At 32.3% G+C, this 21,599-nt stretch overlaps 2 protein-coding genes across 2 annotated transcripts in view; both read left to right on the top strand.

The window, feature by feature from the left end:
- Positions 1 to 379: 379 nt before the first annotated feature.
- On the top strand, positions 380 to 1,275 carry LOC140452188 (uncharacterized). The gene is made up of 2 exons (XM_072546288.1): positions 380 to 566; positions 622 to 1,275. The coding sequence occupies exons 1-2, from the start codon at positions 519 to 521 to the stop codon at positions 1,261 to 1,263; spliced, it is 690 nt and encodes a 229-aa protein (XP_072402389.1). The 5' UTR covers positions 380 to 518; the 3' UTR covers positions 1,264 to 1,275.
- A 2,081-nt stretch (positions 1,276 to 3,356) lies between these two features.
- The window catches only part of LOC140451782 (multiple C2 and transmembrane domain-containing protein-like), a 55,102-nt gene continuing 36,859 nt past the window's right edge, over positions 3,357 to 21,599 (top strand). Inside the window, exons 1-4 of the mRNA XM_072545638.1 lie at positions 3,357 to 3,492; positions 10,258 to 10,540; positions 10,783 to 11,109; positions 20,528 to 20,735. Coding sequence (XP_072401739.1) covers positions 10,374 to 10,540; positions 10,783 to 11,109; positions 20,528 to 20,735 — 702 coding nt within the window. The 5' untranslated portion in view covers positions 3,357 to 3,492; positions 10,258 to 10,373. The remainder of the gene's footprint in view (positions 3,493 to 10,257; positions 10,541 to 10,782; positions 11,110 to 20,527; positions 20,736 to 21,599) is intronic.

Below are 21,599 nucleotides of genomic sequence, written 5' to 3'. Positions count from 1 at the left end.
AAAACTTACAATGGAAAAGAAATAAAATAAATCGTTGCCTTTTCTGGATGTTTTAATCTCAAAGGAAAATAGTGGATATGAGACTCATGTATACAAAAAACCAACACATATGAACATATATCTAAATTATAAATCAAATCACAACATAAATGTTAAAAAGGGAGTCATTAAATCATTATATGATAGAACTAAAATTGCCTGTTCTAATGACAATTGGTTTTCGAAGAAAAATAATTATTAACATCTATTTTAGTCAAAAATGATTATCCGATGTCGGATGCCAGGCGTAAAGGCGGAGTCCCATGTATCCGATTTCCGACATCCGACATACGAAAATCGTCTGTTTTCGTAGTTTTATTTGGAAGCTAGTCATATGGTTGCGATTGTCGGATACGAAATTCCGTATTAAAGTGTCAACTGTCAATGGTCAATTTTTTGTTTATTGTTTATTATAATCAATTATATTCTTGCTTTATAAATTATTAAATTAAATATACAAATAAATTAATAAATTTCTTATGGATAATATAGAAGAAAGTATGGAGGAGATCCACGAAATCGAAAATGTAAGATTTGTAGTAATTTTTTTTAAACCATTTTTACATTATTATTGTTTTGTAGGATGAACAGGAATATACTGTGGAAGAGTTGCTTATAAGTTGTGTGATGGCTAGACCTCCTTTATGGGATTCTAGACTATCAATAAAAGAAAGCTCAAAGACAACTCGTAATAGGCTGTGGGAAGAAATATACGCCGAATTTGGATGTAATCCCCAATTCTCCATTGAATTTCTAATACAAAAATGGAGAAATCTGAGGGATACTTACGTTAGATTGAAAAATGAGCATATGCCTAGTGGCTCTGCTGCGCACAAGAAAAAAAAATGGGAGTATTTTGACTCTTTGCACTTCTTAAGTGATACAGTTAAGTATAGAAACACAGTTTCTAATATAAAATCAAGTGTTTGTGCTAGTGGCAGTAGTGCTAGTGATAGTTCTTTGTCACCTTATGAAAACAGCGAGCCTTTAATAGAGCTGCCACCACGAAGTACTAAGAATAAATTAGAAGGAGCAATTATTGACACACTCAATAAAATAAATCAAGAACCACCACCACCACCACCAGCACAGACAGTTATTTCAAATCCGATTTGTCAAAGGATATCTGAAATGTTGCAATGTATGCCCCAAGGGCCTAGAACCATATTAGAAATTAAATTATTACAAGTGGCATATGATGGTGCCAAATCATTTTTAGAATAGTTGTAGTTTATATGGTTGTAGTATATCATTAGTGTATTAGTTGTAGAATATTAGAATAGTTATAGTTTATAAGTTTTAGTGTAGTTAGTTTTTAGTTTATAATATATTTACATTTTTAAATTAAATTAAATTTAGTTTTTAAATTTTTAATTAATTTTTTGTTAAAAATTACAATTTATTACATATATATTACTTAAACTACACTATAAATATATAAAAAATAAAATTTATTTGTTTTCTTGAAACTCGATAGCACCCTCATTTATAAAATATCTCAAGAGATTTTGTCTCATTCTTTCTGCATTTTTTGCATACATATTACTACCCATTCTACCTATGGGTAGCAAATTATTGTCATGATCACTTCTCCAGTCACCATAAACCAATTCTCCAGTTTCATTTTCATGATCAACAGTACTGGCAGTGATATATTTGTCTTCACTTTCAAATTTCTGGCCATTATTTATTAAAAAATTATGTAGACAAACTGTAGCTTTCACTACTGCTACTACAGTTGACTCACTTGCTATTATGGTTCTACGATATATTCGCCACCGAGAAGCCAATATACCAAAAGCATTTTCAATGACTCTACGTCCTCTGCTTAATCTGAAACAAAATATTATTCAACTAAAATTAAATTTGGAAAAGACTATGTGGTTTACAGTCTAAATCTAGACTAACGTCAGTGTTTTGAATTAAAATTTATTTCATTAAATGTTTACCTGTAATTGAAAATACGCTTATCTCGAGGAAGAAAGCGACCTGAGTAAGGATGCATAATTGATGTGGTTAAAGGAAAAGCTTCATCACCTACAATATAAAAATTGAAAGGGGTATCTCCTTGGCCAAGCAATAAAGGTGGAGGAAAATGTATGTCGTTTGCATTTATTAATTTTCCCATATTGGAATTTTTAAATATACCCCCATCGCTGTGTCTTCCTTCAGCTCCAATGTCCACCAATGTGAATCGATAACTTGCATCGCATAGAGCTAACAGAACTATACTGTGGCTACCCTTATAATTGAAAAATGTAGAGCCTGAATTTGAAGGTGCCTACAAAAATAATTAAACATCAGAAACCTTTGAGTTTTACTTTCTCTGACCAAAAACTTTTTATTTTCCTGAAGTCATAAGAATTGTGTAAAAAAAAATCACCTGTATTACTACATGCTTCCCATCAATTGCTCCAACACAATGAGGCAGTTGCCATTTTGCTTCAAAACCCTCTGCGATATTTAACCAAGCTTCTTCACTTGGTGTTAGTAACTGGTCTTGGTTTAAACAATCCCAAATGGCATTGCATGTTTCCTTTATTATTTTGGATATTGTATTATGAGCAATCCTAAATGCATATGAAATGGATATCATACTGTCTCCACTAGCAAGGTATCTAAAATATATTAGTTATGTTTAGTGATGTTATTCATTATAGGCGATGAAGAAGATGTACCATTATATATATCTTCTACTTACCTTAAGGTTACAGCAAGTCTTTCTTCTGGCGAAATTGGTTCACGAACACAATACGTTTTTGATAATGCTGGTCCAACTAGACTTAATAACTTATGAAATGTACAATTAGACATTCTAAGGTAATTGAAATATTTATCACCATCATTAAGCTTCATTTCCTGCAATAGATTATTAAAAACCCCTTGTGACTTTCTTTGCTTAAATATTTCACGAACCCAATATCTTCTTTGCCGAATTGTACGTTGTGGTTTTTTTTTGCGAATTAAAAGAAGCAGACATAATAATCGCGTTTTATTAACTTTACGAACATAATTTCTTCGATTAATATCCATGTTTCAATAAATTGAATGTACAAATGTTAAACTATTGCGATAAAATGATTACAAAGCATCCGTTTCATCGGAAAAAGTTAAAATAATTTTATCTTTATCCGATGTCGGAAGCGAGTTAAAAATTTCGGATGAAATTCGGCGCGAAAATATTCTGATTCGATTCTGACCAATGAGAATACTTTCGGATCATCGTGTCGTCGGAAATCGGATACATGGGACTCCGCCCTAAGTCTGTCAGTAATTTCCCCGATTCAAATTCATAATAGGCAACCTACATTACGCGGCTCAGAGTAGTGGGTCAGGCTCTAGACATTAGTGTCTTCTACTAGCAGTAGAAGATATCATCTTAAAGAAGAAACAATTCTGTATATTTTTTTGATTGGAAGCAAGAATATTAAGAAAATAGATGTTGCAAATAAGGTAAGAATTTTTATTTATTTTCTTGCTTAGTATTTTTAATAATTGCTTAGTAGTTTAATTTCTTATCTAATTTTCGTGTTAGTTTAAAATTTACCTCTTATATTTTAAAATAAATTATCTTGTAAATATTATGATTGCATTTAACTTATGCTATTAACTTTTGATAAGTTTAGATTTTTTAATTTTATAAATTTTTGCTTAGAACATATTCTTGATTTACATATTGATATCTGCTTGGATTTTCATGTAATTTGCATTGTACACAACTATTTAGGGTACACTGTATAGTGTGTTTGAAACAGCAAGAGAACGGCTTATTTGGTGGATGAGCCCCATGTTGTGTCTTATAAGACAACGATTCTAATATCCCTTGTGGTTATTTTTGTCTCTTTTATGGCGGGACGTAAGGGTGTCGTCGTACTGTGACGTTAAACGGCTGATTAAAATTAAGGAGATGACTAATACAAAAACATAAAAAAACGAATATAGAGGCATATAAAGGAACATTAGATCGTGTTTTTGTTGCTACTATTGAAATTTTGACGTACGAGACGTCAAATGAAAGGGGACTGGAACTCGGGGTAACAGAGAGAAAAACATGACCAAATTGGGCAATTATTCGGTATCTTTATTCTGCTCAGGGTCGTTTTTATCTTTACTTTGCTACATTTTTGCAGTAAAAAAAATATTTTTTCGTATTATTTTAATGTGCACTTGCCTTTTGCATCGATTTTTTTATCTAAAAATGTTAATTTTTCTGCCAATTTCAAATATTTATTTACAGTTAGTAATCATATTAAGTTTACATTTTGCACAATATTTATTTAAATTATATTATTAACTTGTATAGAATCTCCTTTGGCACAGATACATACTTATACAGATTTGTGACACACTATATTGTTTACTAATTGATATAGTTTTATTGTTTTTTTTTTAAATCTGTCATTTTCGTCCAAAAGGACTTCCAAGTTACTGCTATTTCAGTGTTCTTAAATATTATGACTTTTATGTTTGTCCTCTGCTAATATTAGATACATTTGTTTTTAGTTTATTTATTTTCGTTTCATACTTAATTCAATATTCTTCGTGTTTTAAGATATTCTATGTATCTCTTTCTTATTGTTAGCTGCCAGCAATTACCAAATTTAGAAAGTAATACTTGTTGTGGTTTTTAAATCCTCAATGTACTTTCTTTTATTTATTTACGCTGTAACCACAAGGATTATTAGCGACCTAAAAAATACAATACAGGCAAAGTAAGAAAAAATTACAATAATTGATACAGTCCTGAGCCTTTAAGATAACTTATTGTGTTTTTAATATTCATGGTTTTTCCTAAGGCTCCCTTTATATTATTTTTAATAGTGTGCTTCTTTCTTGCTACTTTATATGTTTTGCACTGAGTTAGTCTATGCTTCACGGAGAGTATTACTTGACAATTTTCACACATTGGCAGCACAGTTCGCTGCCAATACGTACTTCGTTCGTAAAGAGGTGTTTATGTGTAAAGTTAATGTGTCCTAACGTGTTATTCACACTTGGTTGTGTCTATTCCCTGTGGATTGGAGCCACGGTTTCACTAATTGTTTGATTTCCTTGAGTTTATTTTGTGATACACTTCACTTATTTTGCTACGCACTTAACACTTTATATTTTATTTCTGATTTGAAGTCATCTGAAGAAACCTCATTAATAAGAATGGAGTCCTGGGTGAAGGATGCTAAGCGGGCTGGTTCATCTGCTTCTTTATTTCCTTGTATACCTAAATGTGATGGAACAAACATGAACTCAACAGTGATCTTATTATTATTATTTAGAATCTTTGTTTCTGATTGAATATGGAGGCAATTGGAGTATTGGTATATAAACGTTTGATAATGCGAAGTGAGCTTAGCGAATCGGTTATTATGAGAGACGGGGACTGTTTCGACCCTTTTATGTGGATAACTGCTTGTAATACTGCAAAAAACTCTGCACTGTATGATGAAGTAATGGGATTGAATTTCAATTTTAAGGATGTATTGGGTACGAGGATGGCTGCACCAACACCGTTTGAAGATTTGGATGCGTCAGTGTATATCTTGTAGTGATTTTTATAAGTAGGGTGTTCTTTATTACTAGCTGTTTTAGAAGAATATTAGAGAGGAAGGTATTTGCATCGTAAACTTAGGTGTGGTTCTTCTGTTAAGCATTGTAGACTTTCAACTAGTGTCGTTCGAAACGCACCTGTAGCTATTCGTAGAGCTGTGTTTTGAACAGTTTCTAAGGTTTTTAATACTGATACTTTACTTGATGAATAAACTATCTCACCATAGTCGATTTTGGATCTGATTAAAAATTTAAACTCATCTAATAGTGTACTTTGATCTACTCCCCAGTTTTTGCTGGAAATAGTTTTCATTAAATTTAATTCTGCTTGGCATGATTTTTTAAGTTCTTCTGTATGTTTTTTCTAGGAGAGCTTTTGGGTAAAACCATACCTAAAAATCTAATATTATTTGTAAAACTGAGAGTTTTTGTAATCCGATAGTCCTAGACCACAATTTTAACTAATTGATTATTTGTTGTAAATGTTTTTAAATAGATGTAGAGTTTTTTCCTTTGGCAAGTAAAACTAAGTCATCAGCGTATAATAATCCTTTAGCAATCGGTGAGCATAGTTGAAGTATGTCGTTTATGGCTATTAGAAAAAGGGTTGAGCTTATAACTGATCCGTGTGGTACTCCGTTCTCTTGAACTTTTTTATCTGATTTAACATTGTCTGATCGAACTAGGAAGTTGCGAGATTAAAGAAAATTTGAAATAAATTTTAACATATTGCCTTTGATAATGCAATTTTGCAATTTTGATATGATGTTGAATCGCCAAACAGTATCATAAGCTTTATTAATATCAAAAACGACTGCGATACAATCTTGTTTATTTGCAAATGCTTCATGTATTCCTGACTCTAAGTCTATTAGGTTATCTATAGTGGATCGATTTTGCCTAAATCCGCTTGGTTGTGTAATAAGGAGTTTTTGTTGTTCTAAATAACATTTCAGCCTTTTATTTACCATTTTCTGTAACACTTTACATATAATATTGGTTAAAGATATTGGTAGATATGACTCAGGCGATGTCCGGGATTTCTTAGGTTTAAGAAGTTGTAGTATTATTGCTTCGGATCAAGTTGATCGGAAAACCTGGTTACTCCAGATAAAATTATAAAGGTTCAGCAAGTTCTATGAAGAAAAAAGAGACGTTAAGGTTGTGAATCTCATGTCCATCGAATCACAATATATTTTTTTCTACGTTGTTTTTATGTATTTTAAAATTATCAGTGTAATTTTCATCACTGAAATTTAATTCGAATTGGTCGGCTAACATATCTACGATTTCTTTTTTATCACTAATTATTTTGTTATTTTTTGCTTGAAAAGGAATCTTATATGGTTTGCTTTTGCCAGAGATTTTCCTTAAATTTCTACAAACTGTACTTATGCATGAAGAGATATTTAGAGATAAGATGAATTTTTTTCAGGATTCTTTTCTATTCTTTTCTTCTTTTTCTTCGTTTTTTGTAGTCCGTTATATTTTTGTCTGTTTTATGATGCTTTATTCTATTGAAAGCTTTCCTATACACTTTTGTAGCTTGGCTGCATTCAGGTGTCCACCGCGGAAAAGGTTAATGTCTCTTTAAAATTTTTGTTTTTCTTACATACGTCTCTGCAGCTGCTGTGATGATTTGTAAAGATGTACTTTAAAACTTTCAATATCGTTTGATAATGTGAAGTTGATTTTGTTAATGTCATGTTCGATCTGTTTGGTAAAGTTAGTCCAATCAGCATTTTTAATATTCCACTTTGAGACAGGCCATTCTATATTTGTGATTTTCTGATGTGTTAAAGATATTATAATGTGGTAGTGGGGTAGAACGTCCCATGTTAACGTAGTGGACAGAACTGGGTCACACAGAGAAATATCAATTGCTGATGATGTGCCATTTTGTATGCTGAATCTGGTTGGTTTTTAGTCGTTAAGTAGATTCAGATTTTGGGATGTTATAATATCTTCTATAATTCGTCCTGTCGGGTTCAGTTTTATGGAACCCCACATCGGATTGTGTCAGTTATCATCTCCAACGATAATTCTAGGTGAAGGAATTTGTTCCAAAATAGTTGTTAAATCTTCTTGGGATATAGTTTTATGTGGTAGGATACACATATTAGATATACAAAATTTTTTGATGTACATTTATTGTGATCGTTATTAACCCTGCGTTGGTCGCATGGTGCCATTTTACCATTTACCATTTTACTTTTTTTTTAACATTTTTCACAATTTTACTCACATTGGCAACTACGCTTATGTAATACTCCCTACTACTATTGTGTATAGAATGTTTTACGCAGAATTGTGATCGAGCAACCGTCAGTCTATTCCAAGTATTGATTAAACGCAGATGTCGAGAAATGAGCGATTAGCTCACCCGCGACTAACAACGTGATGATTTTGGAAAGCTACAGAGTAATTTTTGTTGGATTTTTTTATTGACTTTGTGTTTTAAATTATATAACTTTAAAATATTATTGTGTAATGGATCCTAAAGAAGAGGCCAGACTGTTAAAAATATATGAAGAATTAGAGCAAGGGGATTTGTTACTTGAACAGACGCAAGAGCAAAATTTGGACGATGAAGAAAGCGACATAGAGTCAGTAGAAGTCAGTTCTAATCATGAGACAGACTCAGTGTTTTCGGCCGATGATACGACAAATACTATTTCAACGCTTTGGTCTGAAGATGGTCCCAAATATATCGGCAGAGACAAAAAAACCCTTTGGAAAGTTCACCGTGAGCGAAAACCTAACCGTATTCCACAGCACAATATTACTAGAAAACCACCGGGAGTGGAACATGCGGCAAAAGATGTTAAAACTCCATATGAAAGTTAGAACCTGCTCATAAGAGATGATGTTATTGAAGAAATTGTGACGTGCACAAATTTGTACCTACAGAAAATTAGAAGCAACTATACACGCAAACGAGATGTTTTAGATACTGACTGTGACGAAATAAAAGCAGTGTTTGGATTGTTGTACATGGCAGGAGTTTTGAAATCCCCACATACCAACCTAAATGACCTATGGAGCAACGATTCTACAGCACCAGAGTTATTCAAAATGGTAATGCCCCTGAAACGTTTCTCTTTGTTGCTTCGAGCACTATGTGCTGATAATATTCACACCAGAGCTCAACGCAAATTAATTGATAAGCTATCTCCAATAAGAAATATATTTCAGATACTTATAGAAAGAAGCCAAGCCTGCTACATGCCTGGTAAGAACTGTACTATTGACGAAATGCTGGAGGGTTTCCGTGGAAGGTGCAGCTTCAGGCAATATATCCCGAGTAAACCAAACAAATACGGGATAAAAATATTTGCCTTGACTGAGAGTCGTGTATTTTATACTGTGAAAATGGAGATTTACGCAGGAAAGCAGCCTGATAGTCCATTTTGTATTGACAACAGTCCAGCCAGTGTGGTGAAACGATTGTGTGAACCCATTATGAATTTAGGACGAAATTTAACCTGTGATAACTGGTTCACGTTAGTTCCTTTGGCCGAAGAATTAAAAAAGAAAAAAATAACTTTAGTTGGGACAATTAGAAAAAACAAACGTGAAATTCCTGAAATATTTGTTGCAACTAAAAAAAAGCCAATTTGTAGCAGTTTATTTGCTTTTGGTGGTGAATGTTTATTAGTTTCGTACGTCCCAAAAACAAATAAGAATGTCCTGCTTTTGTCAACCCTCCAGGAATATGACAAAATTAACGAGGAAAGTGGTGAAGCTTGCAAACCAGAAGTAGTTACTTTTACAATCAAACAAAATCGGGAGTAGATTCAGTGGACCAACTGAAGAGTCTTTATTCAGTGGCAAGAATCACATGTAGGTGGCCGTTGACTGTTTTTTTACTATGCTAATCATCGCTGGAATAAATGAAAACATTATATTTAGGACAAATGTATTAGATTCCTGCCAACCAAGACGTGGGTATCTGAAAATTTTACCCAGACAACTCATTACCCCACATATGCAAAAAAGAGCGGCCCAAAACTTGCCATTTTTGCTAACTTTGCAAATTAAAAAATATCTGAATCTCTTCCTTTGACACAGAAACGAGATGTTCCTGAGGAAAATCAAGCAGGTGCAAGGCCAAAATGCTCCTATTGCCCCAAGAAAAAAAATACAAAAACAGCATCAAAATGCGCCAAGTGTTTCAGAGCAATTTGTAAAGAACATACAATCACTATTTTCACAGTGATGTGTGAACGCGACCTATTTGAAAAAAAGGAATGAGGCGAAAATTTAGGATGCTGGTTTCATGCCAATTTTGACAACATCCTGTATAATAAAAAAGACAACTTTACACTGTAAACGATAATACTATATCTGGTTAATAAGCACCTAAAAAATAGAAACTTTTATTTAAATTACGTTAGCGGATATTGAATATTATAACATGGTAGAAAAGTGTAATTTTCATATAAAAACCATTATAACTTAAAAACGGTTCACAATAGGATAAGGAAACTATAAACAAAAAATATTCAAAATAACGAAAATATTTCTAAAATTAAAAAATTCATTAAATAGGTCACTCTTTAAAACCCCTTCATACCAATTTTCATTAGTCAGTTACCTTTATTTCTCGAGATATTTCTAATTGGACATTTATCTGCCGCACCCTGTATATTAATAATAAGTACTTATTTTCAGGAAAGATTGCAATTCCGCTTCTACGAATACGAAATGGAGAAAAAACGTGGTTTGCTCTAAAGGATAAAAAACTACGAACGAGGGCGAAAGGAAATGGACCACAAATTCTTCTAGAAATGATAATTCAGCGGAATCCTATGAGAGCGTTTATAAGAACTTTAAATCCAAGGGAGGAGAAATATATGCAAACTGAAGTAAAGTTTAAGCGGCAAGTTTTTGTAAAAAATGTTCTAAGGCTAAAAGTATTTGTTATGTATTTCTTAGAAGTCGGCAAGCTTTTCCAGTAAGTAATCAGATACTTCTTGAATACATATTTTTATCTAACGTAAGTTTTTTCAATAATGATCCTAAACATTAAGGCAATTTTTTTTAATTTTTTCCTTTTTCCTTGCATTATCCTTAGAATTATTCTTGAAAACAAGATAATATTTTTTCTTCACAACTCCATCACATTATGTCCCATGATATACCTATTGTATTTCTAGTTAATTGTAAATGTGCTGTAAATCTTATTTAATATTTTAGAAATTGTTTTGAATGGGAGTCAAAACTACAAAGTTTTGCGGCATTGGTAGTTTGGGTTATACTTTGCTACTATTTCCAACCATGGATGTTTCCGATATTAGTTCTCTTGGTATTCTTAAAACAGTATATAGTACGATCTTTATTAGGACCTTTACAAGTCCCGTGGGATGAATCGCAGGATTCAGAAGGAGAAGACGACGACGAAGAAGACAAAGAGAAAGAAGAAAAGAAAAGTCTGAAAGAACGTTTGCAGGCGATTGAAGAAGTAACGCAGGGTGTTCAGAATGCGAGTGGATGGATTGCATCCTTGTTGGAAGGTATTAAAAAGTAAGTTATTAATTATATCAAATCATATTACAAGACAAAAATTTACATAGGATAAAAATTATGTCTGTTTTTTTACATAGGTGCATATTTAATCCATTTTTAGACACAGCTGTGCCCATATTCTCTTCGATGGCTGTCCACCAATGATCTTGTCCCTATTGTTGTAGAATTTTTCTTATGATCATCCCTCTATCTCATGTAAAAGCGCGTTTCGCAGTCACTCGCAGTAGGCGCAGCATACGGCTATTTAAATCTTATGGAACCTTTGAGCTTAGTGTTGCCAGTTTTAAGTAGGCGGAAAGACTTAAAATCCGTCCAAATAGAATATTGCAGAAGTCCCAAACACCTTGACTTGAAAATCTGTGTTTTGGTTTTATTATTTTTAACTTTGATCAAATGAAAGGCAGATATCGAGCACAGTTTATTAATTCAATATTACCCAAGTACTTTCGTTTCCTAGAGCTTCTTCAGGGGCATTTTGTCAATTTTGGCCTATCCAACAATCTGTTGAGAATATCATAAACATAAAATTGTACATTATACTACACGACACAAGGACAAACAGTTTAAAATTTTAATTTTTTTTTTAAAACGGCTAAAAGGAAGCGAAAGTACTTGGACAAGATTTAATTACAGAGTTGTGTGCTGGCATCGATAGTGTCCACATCAATTAAGTGCTAATTAGTTTTCAATTTCTAAGCAGTTAAAGTTTAGTTTTTTAAATAGTAAGGAATAATAAAACAAGGTAGGATTGTTCTTTATATTTAAAAATGGATGATTCCTTGGGTGGCGAAAAGCCACCCCCTGATAAAGGTGAAAATATGGAGGCAGTAAGTGCCCGTTTTGATTTAAATAATAGGTATAAATCCTCTGATAAAGGCCCGTTTTTTGTTTTTGTCGAGTCCATCGACCCAAATATTAAACGTTTATCACCAGTCCGAGTAGGTCATTATTTATTCATTAATAACTTTTTTAAGAAAGATGTTGTCGATATTAAACTCGTCGGTAGAAATAAAGTGAAAGTAATTTTTAATTCTTACACTTGTGCAAATAGTTTAGTCAATCACGACATAATTATTTCTAACAAATTTATTGCGTACATTCCGAATTTTTTTAATCACAAAAAAGGCATAATTAGACAAGTTGATACTTTTTTGGACGAAAATTATATGATGAATAATATTATTTCCGACCAAAAAATAACCGAGGTAAGACGTATGAAAAGAAAACTTATTGATTCAGATAATGAAACTATTTTTGTTCCTAGGCAAATGGTAATTTTAACATTTGAAGGAAATATTATTCCTCAATATATTACGTTAGATTTGGTAAGGTTTCAAGTTGAACAATACATATACCCTGTGGTACAGTGTTTAAATTGTTTTAAATTTGGTCATACTCTCAGACAGTGTAAGTCCACTTTCAGCTTATGTAAAAATTGTGGCAAAGAACACGAAGACAACTCCCGTTGTAGTAACTCACAATATTGTCTTCACTGTAAAACAAACGATCATACGACTCTAACGAAACAATGCCCAGCTTATCAACATCAATATAATATTAAAAAAATAATGGCGATTGAGAATACTACATTTAAAGAAGCTGAGTTTTTAGCAAAAAATCCATCCTATGCCAAAATTACGACACATAATAAATTTGAATTGCTTAGCAACTTAAATAACTTTCCCCAACTCCCGACTGCGGAAAATGGCCGTACAGTAAACAATTCATTCGTTCCTAAACCTAAACAAACTTCTAATCCTCTTAAACGAAAAGCCATATCCCCGACTCAATGTAAAACTGCCTTACAATTTCCTTCAACTTCTAAAACAAAATCAGTGTCACATCCTATAATTCCTAACCCATATCGTAATGAGTTTATAGCATATAAAGAAAAAATACAATTACAAATTCTACAAGAAATTCCATTTGCTTTAGAAAGAATAATTAAACAAATTGACCCCAAACTAGTCTCAGTTGAATTCCAAAAAGTCACTCAAAATGAAATCAGAAATATACTTTCTTGTTTATCAGACAACGATAGTGATGGGGAATCATAGAACACTTAATATTCTTCAGTGGAACTGCCAATCTATTATAAAACAAAAGACTAATTTGCTTAATTTTCTAGAAAGTCATACAATTGATGTCATTCTTCTGAACGAAACTTGGTTGTCACAAAATAAAAATTTATATATTAAAGGTTTTAATAATGTTAGAGTTGATCGACGTGATGGCTATGGAGGCGTTGCTGTTTTAGTTGCAAACAACATTTCCTTTTCAGATATAAAATTCAAAACAAATTATAATCCAAATATAGAGGTTTGCGGTGTCTTTCTAGAACAAGTTAAATTATCAATAGTAGGTATGTGTTTACAAACCTCCTAAAATATATGTCTCATCCAAAGATTGGGAAAATTTATTTGGACAAATAAAAGGCAGAGTTTTAATTGGGGGCGACTTTAATAGTCATCACTGTAGGTGGGGTTCCATACAGGATAGTGCACAAGGTAATATTTTAGCTGACGCTTTAGACAATACTAATCTAATTTTACTCAATGACGGAAGACCAACCAAAATATCCAGACCAAACGAACGTCCTTCAATGATTGACTTAACATTAGTATCTCCTCATTTAACAGGCTTTACTACCTGGAATCCTCTAAATGACTCACTAGGTACAATCCACATCCCTATCCAAATTACCCTAGATTTGAAATATTCCCCAAGAACAATCCATACTTCCACAAAATGGAAAGAGTCTTCAGCGAACTGGTCTATATTTGAAAATTACTTAGAAAAATGCCTTCTAGACACTCATTCTATAGATGTTACATCTTTGGAAATGTTTAATAACTTAATAAAAACAATTAGCGAAGCTGCAGACTCTGCTATGATTACTCAAAAATCATTTCAACCAAAATCCGGTCTTCCCGTATGGTGGGACGACGAATGTAAAAATTTAATATCGTGTCGAAAAAAAGCTTTTCGAGAGTATAATATTGTCTCAAATCTTGAAAATTATTTAAAATTTAAACACATCCAAGCCAAATGCAAAGTTGCTTTTATGAAAAAACAAAAAACATCTTGGATCAACTTTGTAAATACTATCAATAAAAATACACCGCTCAACAAAATATGGAAATTTGTTAATAAAATGGCTAACAAAAATTATCATTCAAAGACACAACCAATTTCAACAGAGCTAATAGAAGAGTTACTTGACAAGTTCGCTCCACCATACGTGCAAGACCAATTAAAACACGTATCAATATGCAATTCCAGTAAATTTAAATTACTAGAAAATCCAATAAACATCCAAGAACTGGATGCAGCTATTAAAATATCAAAATCTACTGCGCCCGGGAAAGATTATATTACTTATTCCATAATTAACCACCTTCCCGATAAGGCAAAAAATCACTTATTAAAAATATTTAATGATTGGCTTTTGAAAGGAAATTACATTGACAAAATGAAAGAAACAATTATATGTCTTTTTATCAAACCCAACAAAGACAAAACTCTCTCATCGTCTTATCGACCCATTTCTCTATTGTCTTGTATAACAAAAACTTTCGAAAGAATTATCAAAAATCGTCTTAACTGGACAGTCGAACACTATAATCTTTTGCCAAGCACTCAATACGGATTTCGATCTGGTCTGGGAACACTAGATGCAATAAGTCACTTAACAACAGATATCCAACTAAATTTTTCAAAAAATAAATATTTAGCATGTTTCTTTCTAGACCTTAAAGGCGCTTACGACTGTGTTAATTTAACAGTAATGCATTCAAAGTTATGCAAACTGGGGTTGTCCACAAATTTATCCGCTAATATAGTTAATCTTTTTAGCAACCGAACTTTATATATCAGAGACCATAGTAATCAGTTATATGGTCCACGAATAACTCATATAGGATTACCACAGGGGTCTGTATTAAGCCCAATTCTCTTCAACATATTTTCGGCAAGTATACACGACATTTTTGTTGATTCCATAAAATGTATACAGTACGCCGATGATATATGTATTTACTCCGTCCGTGATTCATATGACGATTGTGTGGAGGTCCTGGAACACATCATGAAACTAGTAGATAATTGGACTAAAGACCACGAACTTACTATATCCCCAGAAAAATCTGCCATTATGATATTTACAAGACATAGGTTACGTACGCCTGATAGTCTACACCTGTCAGGATATGATATACCCGTTGTCACTGAGTATAAATATCTTGGTATAATCCTAGACCCCAAATTACTATGGTCTAAACATGTCCAATACGTAAAAAAAAGATGTGAGAAAGGCATCAATCTCCTTAAATGTGTCACTTGCAGGAAATGGGGTGCTGATCCCAAAGTTGCATTGATGTTTTACAGGACCTACGTGCGATCAATTTTGGATTACGGATGTGTGTTATACGGAGCAGCAAGCAAAACACATTTACTAAAAATAGATCGTATTCAGTTTAAAAGTTTGAGATTAACTTTGGGTGCTATGAAATCAACACCATGTCCCCTGTTACTTGCTGAAAGTAATGAAATGCCACTAGAATATCGTAGAAATTTATTAGCAACAAAATATGTATTAAAATTAAGGGCTAGAACAAGTGGCCTACTAAGTATGCTGTATGAATTATCCATTCAAAATCTAGTAAACAATTATTGGAGAATAAAAAATTCACCACCATTAGCAGATGCCTTTCTGGAAACCAATGATTTACCGGTTACACTTTCAACAAATTATATTAAACCATCTTATAAATTAGAATTTAATACAATCTTCAAAAAATTAAATATTATATTTCCGAAATATTCAGATTCACATCAAATAAATAACAAGCTGTTGAACTCCATATTGAGTGAATATACTAATAAAACTATAATTTACACAGATGGCTCGAAACTGAACGATGGGAAAGTAGGGTTTGCAGTGTATATTCCTTCCAAAAACAAATCACTTAAAATAAAACTTCCTCCACATTGCTCTATTTACACAGCAGAAGAGGTAGCTATTAGGAAAGCTCTGGATTGGCTAGAGCACGCAAATTTGCAAGATGCTGTGATCATCTCAGACTCTAAGTCAATTCTTAGTGGACTTAATAATACTGAGTTAAACCATAAAACATGTGAGCTAATATGTGACATTAAACAAAAAATGAGAAACAAAGATATAACATTTATTTGGGCAAAAAGTCACTCCGGGATAAAAGGTAATGAAATAGTAGACGAGCTCGCTAAGGATTCTACTCATTCAGGTATACAAGAACATATTTACACAGTATCAGACCTAATCAATTTTTATACTAAAAAAATAAATTTTAACTGGCAAGACAGATGGAAAATATTGGCGAATACTTCAAATAATCATTATTACAAGATCCATCCTACGTTACCATCCCTAACAGAATTACCACACATATTCCATTATAATATATCTAAACGATCAGCAGCAACTATCACAAGATTAAAAACTAGTCACGGTGCTGTTCCTGCTCACCTGGCTAGATTAAACATTATAGAATCAGGAAAGTGTTTATGCGATAATATTTCCCAGTGTGATGTTAATCACATCCTGTTTGGATGTATTAAAAATAAAGCACTCTCATCTACGTTTTATGAAAACCTAGTTAAAAGTAATGTGCAACTTCCAGTAAACATAACCCACCTACTGTCATTGAATCAGAAATCTATATACGAACTTATATGTAATCACTTATATGCATCCGGATATATAATATAAATTTAGTACAATCAAGTTTTTAATTGATAAACATAACATAAATCATTTAAAAATCTGTGGCAAAAGGACTAGTTTCCATGCCAAACACACTATCATCATCATCAAGATTTAATTAATAAACTGTGCTCGATATCTGCCTTTCGTTTGATCAAAGTTCATTTATTCGAGCATTCGACCTAATATCAATTTATTATTTTTAACTAATTCGTAGATACTATGAAAGGTATTTATACGATAGAACAAATACGCCACAGGACATAGGTCTTTGTTAGAACAGTTTTAAGTTTTGTATTTTGCTCTCATTTATCATCCGTAGCGTAAATGAATGATTACGTCTTCTCTGTCCTTTTTTATGGTGTTGAATCGTGGACCTTGAACGAAGATATGTGCAGAAAACTGGAAGCATTTGAGATGTGACTATATCGGAAAATGCTTAAGATCCCGTGGACTGGCCGACTCACAAATGAGGAGGTCCTCAGAAGAATGAATAAGAACCGAGAGGTACTGGCCAGCATCAAATCTCGAAAGTTACAGTTCTTCGGACATATTATGCGGAGTGAATCCAGATATGCTCTCCTTCAAGCCATCCTGCAAGAAAAAATATTTGGAAAACGAGGTCCAGGAAGAAGAAGAACATCTTGGTTAAAGAACCTTAGAATCTGGTTCAATACAACATCTATTCAGCTTTTCCGCGCTGCTGCAGATAAGATAAAGATTACCATGATGATCGCCAACATTCGTAACGGATAGGCATATCAAGAAGAAGACCTGAATGATTACAGGCCTCTTAAACTTCTTTACTAACGAATCTTTATCTTCATACCTACAAAAAATTTAAATTATCATTTAAAACCGTACGAAATAATAAATGTTAGTTTATTTTTACCTATTACTTTTTTTAACCGATCTTTTAGACACTTTAGCCATTCTCTTTCGACTTCCCTTGTTACCATCTTTTACACAAATACTAGATATAACGTCTTTCATTTTAGTAAATTAACATGCAGTGTCTGATCCAACTGTACAAACAAACAACTCTCTATAAAATACCTAAGTAACAAAATACATTCTTATACAGTGTGACCCATTTAGATTGGAAACACCTCTATAAAATTTGAAGTTGTTAACCAATTTTAACCAAATTTTTTTTTAAAGTCATGTAATAAAAGGTCTATTGCGGGACAAAATATGAAATATTTAGTTAAATTTTCAGGGCATTCTACGATACTTTTTCTTCGTCGAAAATGGAGAATTTGTATTAGCGATTTTTTTATTAAAAAAATTTCTACGCCACTGGATTTAGAGTGGCTTCAAATAGCTATGACAAAAATTTCATTAAGATATATTTATTAATAACAAACTTATGACAACTTAAAATTTTAAAACTGACTAAGAAAAAAACACTCTGTATTAACGTTAAAAAAACATTCTGTATTAACAGAAACATAGAAACATAATTTTAGTTTAATCCTAGTTGCCTCTACCAATCCACCATCTAATTGGATACATTTGTCGTAGCGTTTATGAATATTTCTAATCAAATTTCTTAGTTGTTGGGGAGTAATTTCTGCACATGCCTGTCGAATTCTTGCACGAAATTCGTTTTCGTCTCTTGCACGGGTTTGGTAAACTTTTTGTTTGATAACTCCCCAGAGAAAGAAGTCTAAAATTGTGAGATCTGGGTGGCCAATCTATCAACGGACTACCCTGGCCTCTCCAACGGTTCGGAAAATTTTCATTTAACCATCGCTTCACGGTTCTGGCGTAACGAACAGAACACCCATCCAACTGGATATACAAATTTAATCGTTTATTAATTGGAAGCTCATGAATAGCATCCCACAAGTCGGTGTTTAAAAATTCTAAAAAGTTCCGTGAGTTCAAGTTTTCTTTAAAAAAGAAAGGACCAATAACTCGCTCGTTCAGTATTATACCACACCAGACATTGATTTTTTGAGAATACTGGCTTTTACAGTTTATTACCCAATGGGGATTATCTGCTGTCCAATAGCGACAATTCTGTAATGATACTATTCCTTTTGTAGTGAAAGTGGCTTCGTCGGCAAACAACGCGTTTTTTTAGAAAATTTATATTGTTTAATAATTTCCCTTGGGCCCATAAACAATATTCTAAACGTTTTGCTTCGTCGCCTTCTTGTAATGTGTGTAAGAATTTTGGTTTGTAAGGTTTAATATTATTTACCTTAAGACATCGTCGAATACTCTCTCGAGGCACATTCAAATATAAACTGGCATTCCTTAAACTGGCATTAGGGTTATTTCTGAAATGATCTAAAATGATTTTATCATTTCCTCTTCTTCTTTGTAACGGGTTATTTTTTAAAATTAATTTTGATACTGCACCATATTCATTAAATATTCTATTTATTTTGTTTACCGTACCGCAGCTAATATTAGGACGATTCACATGTCTGTCATTAAATATTGTACAAACTTCCCTGGCACTTCTATCGTTATCTCCCAAAAGACGTATAATTTCAATTTTTTCTCTCAAACTTAATCTTGCAGCCATGACACAAAATATTATTAAAAGAATTTGAAGTAAATATTGTTGCAGATATTATGCATAAATTTATGCTAGCACTGAAATTTGTATGACACAAATAATATCAAACAGTAATATCGTTGTCATGGCAACTGAGATGTAGCATGTAAAGTTAATAATAATGTAAGTGCGTTACTTGCATTAAATTTTTATGCTATTTTAAACATTTTTTTGTCTAGTAGTGGTTTATTATTAAAATTATTTGAAAAATAATTAGTTTTATGGTTATTTGTTGATACAGGGTGTTCTTTTTTGACACGCAGCTTAGTGAGTTTTAAAATTTTAAGTTGTTATAACTTCGTTATTAATAAATATATTTTAATGAAATTTCTGTCATAGCTATTTGAAGCCACTCTAAATCCAGTGGCGTAGAAATTTTTTTAATAAAAAAATCGCTAATACAAATTTTCCATTTTCGACGAAGAAAAAGTATCGTAGACTGCCCTGAAAATTTAACTCAATATTTCCTATTTTGTCCCGCAATAGACCTTTTATTACATGACATTAAAAAAAAATTGGTTAAAATCGGTTAACAACTTCAAATTTTATAGAGGTGTTTCCAATCTAAATGGGTCACACTGTACATAATAAAATAGAAGAAAAAGAGGAATAAAACTGTGATTGTCATCTTTTGGTAATTTGCGCAAACTAAACAAAACTTTCACAAAGATATTATTTCAAGCATTTATTGCAGTTTGGTTAAATATGATGAATTTATGTCAGTTTGCCTAGTCTTAAATTGGGATTTATTGCATTTTTGTTTGGTTTTGAATTATTCATCTAGCAATATAGGTATATTGGATTTAAATAACATTGCCTGAAATGAATAGCTCACAATGTAGATTGAACTAAACCAAGTTCTTTGTAGTATTTACTTAAAAAATGTCTAAAACCTGGATTTATTGCTGATACCACAAATAAGGTACTCGTATTTTATGTACCTAATATAGATTAAATTTACCATTAAAATTTACCAATTTAATTTTACTGAAGCAAACAATATAAATTTAGTTTAATAATTTTTTCTTTTTTATCAAATCTTTGTTACATGTTAGAATATTTCTAAAAATATATTTTAATAATTATTAATTCATTTTCAGTATGTTCAACTTCACAGTTCCTTACTTATCCTGCATAGCCATATTCCTGATGGTTGTAGCAACGGTAGTCTTGTACATCTTGCCAATTAGGTACTTACTAATGTTATGGGGTATTAACAAATTCTTTAGAAGGATATTGAGACCTTATTCAGTGCCCAGTAATGAAAGTCTCGACCTTTTGTCGAGAATTCCAGACGATGAGATGTTGGTGAGTATTTTTAAATATTTAAAATAACCACAAATATGTTAAGAACTAAGATAAGACATTTTATACTTGTTTTAATATATAAAGTATAACTAATGAATTTATTTTGTATTCGAGGTAAACCTTAAATAAAGCTTTTTGTTTACAATTTTTATTAATATGTAAAAGAATTTACGGTGTAAGGGAAGAACTATATTATTTAAACAATAATTTTGAGAACTTGTGAGATCTTGTCAGTAATATACAAAGCAGAGTTTATAGATATATTATAAAAATTATTATAGAAAACAAAAGAGGAAGCAAAAAAACAAACTGACTTCAAAAGTGAAAGATTAACAGTAAAACATCTTTATAAATTCACTTAAATAAAAAAACGGAGCATATTTTAAAGCTAAACTAAATAAGCTTTGGTGGAAAGCCAGAAAAAAACTAAAACCAAAATTTAATTAAAAAAATTAATTAGAACACATCTGTATCTGTATCTGTAGGGGAGGGCGAGTTAAGTTACACAGCACTAAGGCCACAATTGACCCATTGTGCATCCTCCCAGGGAGCTGTCGTCCTTAGCTCATTGTCCATCTTGCCATTTCTAGGAAGGTGGACAAATCGCCAGGGGACATCTTGCTTTTGTGGAAAGGTGTAGGCCAGGACTCGCCGAACGCGTACTCTCGTAGTAATGATAACTCCAGGCATTCACATAGGACATGCTATACAGTTTCGTCTTCTCCGTTATACTTCCTGCATAGAAGTCTGTCTACTAGCCCCAGTATAAAGAGGTGTTGGCTTAGTTGACAATGACCAGTTTTGAAAATTTCCGCGATTATTCTAGTTGACCAACCAAAAAGTTCCCCAGGTCTTAAGAGTCTT

The sequence above is a fragment of the Diabrotica undecimpunctata genome, chromosome 10, assembly GCF_040954645.1.
Source record: "Diabrotica undecimpunctata isolate CICGRU chromosome 10, icDiaUnde3, whole genome shotgun sequence".
NCBI classification, from domain to species: Eukaryota; Metazoa; Arthropoda; class Insecta; order Coleoptera; family Chrysomelidae; genus Diabrotica; species Diabrotica undecimpunctata.
Note: the sequence above shows the minus strand (reverse complement) of the source record. Positions and strands in the feature narration are given on the sequence as shown.

Excerpts from the sequence above, each read along its gene's own strand:
- LOC140452188 (XM_072546288.1), top strand. The coding sequence starts at position 519 with ATGGATAATATAGAAGAAAGTATGGAGGAGATCCACGAAATCGAAAAT. Across the intron at positions 567-621 it reads AGATCCACGAAATCGAAAAT|GATGAACAGGAATATACTGT; the intron begins GTAAGATTTGTA and ends ATTGTTTTGTAG.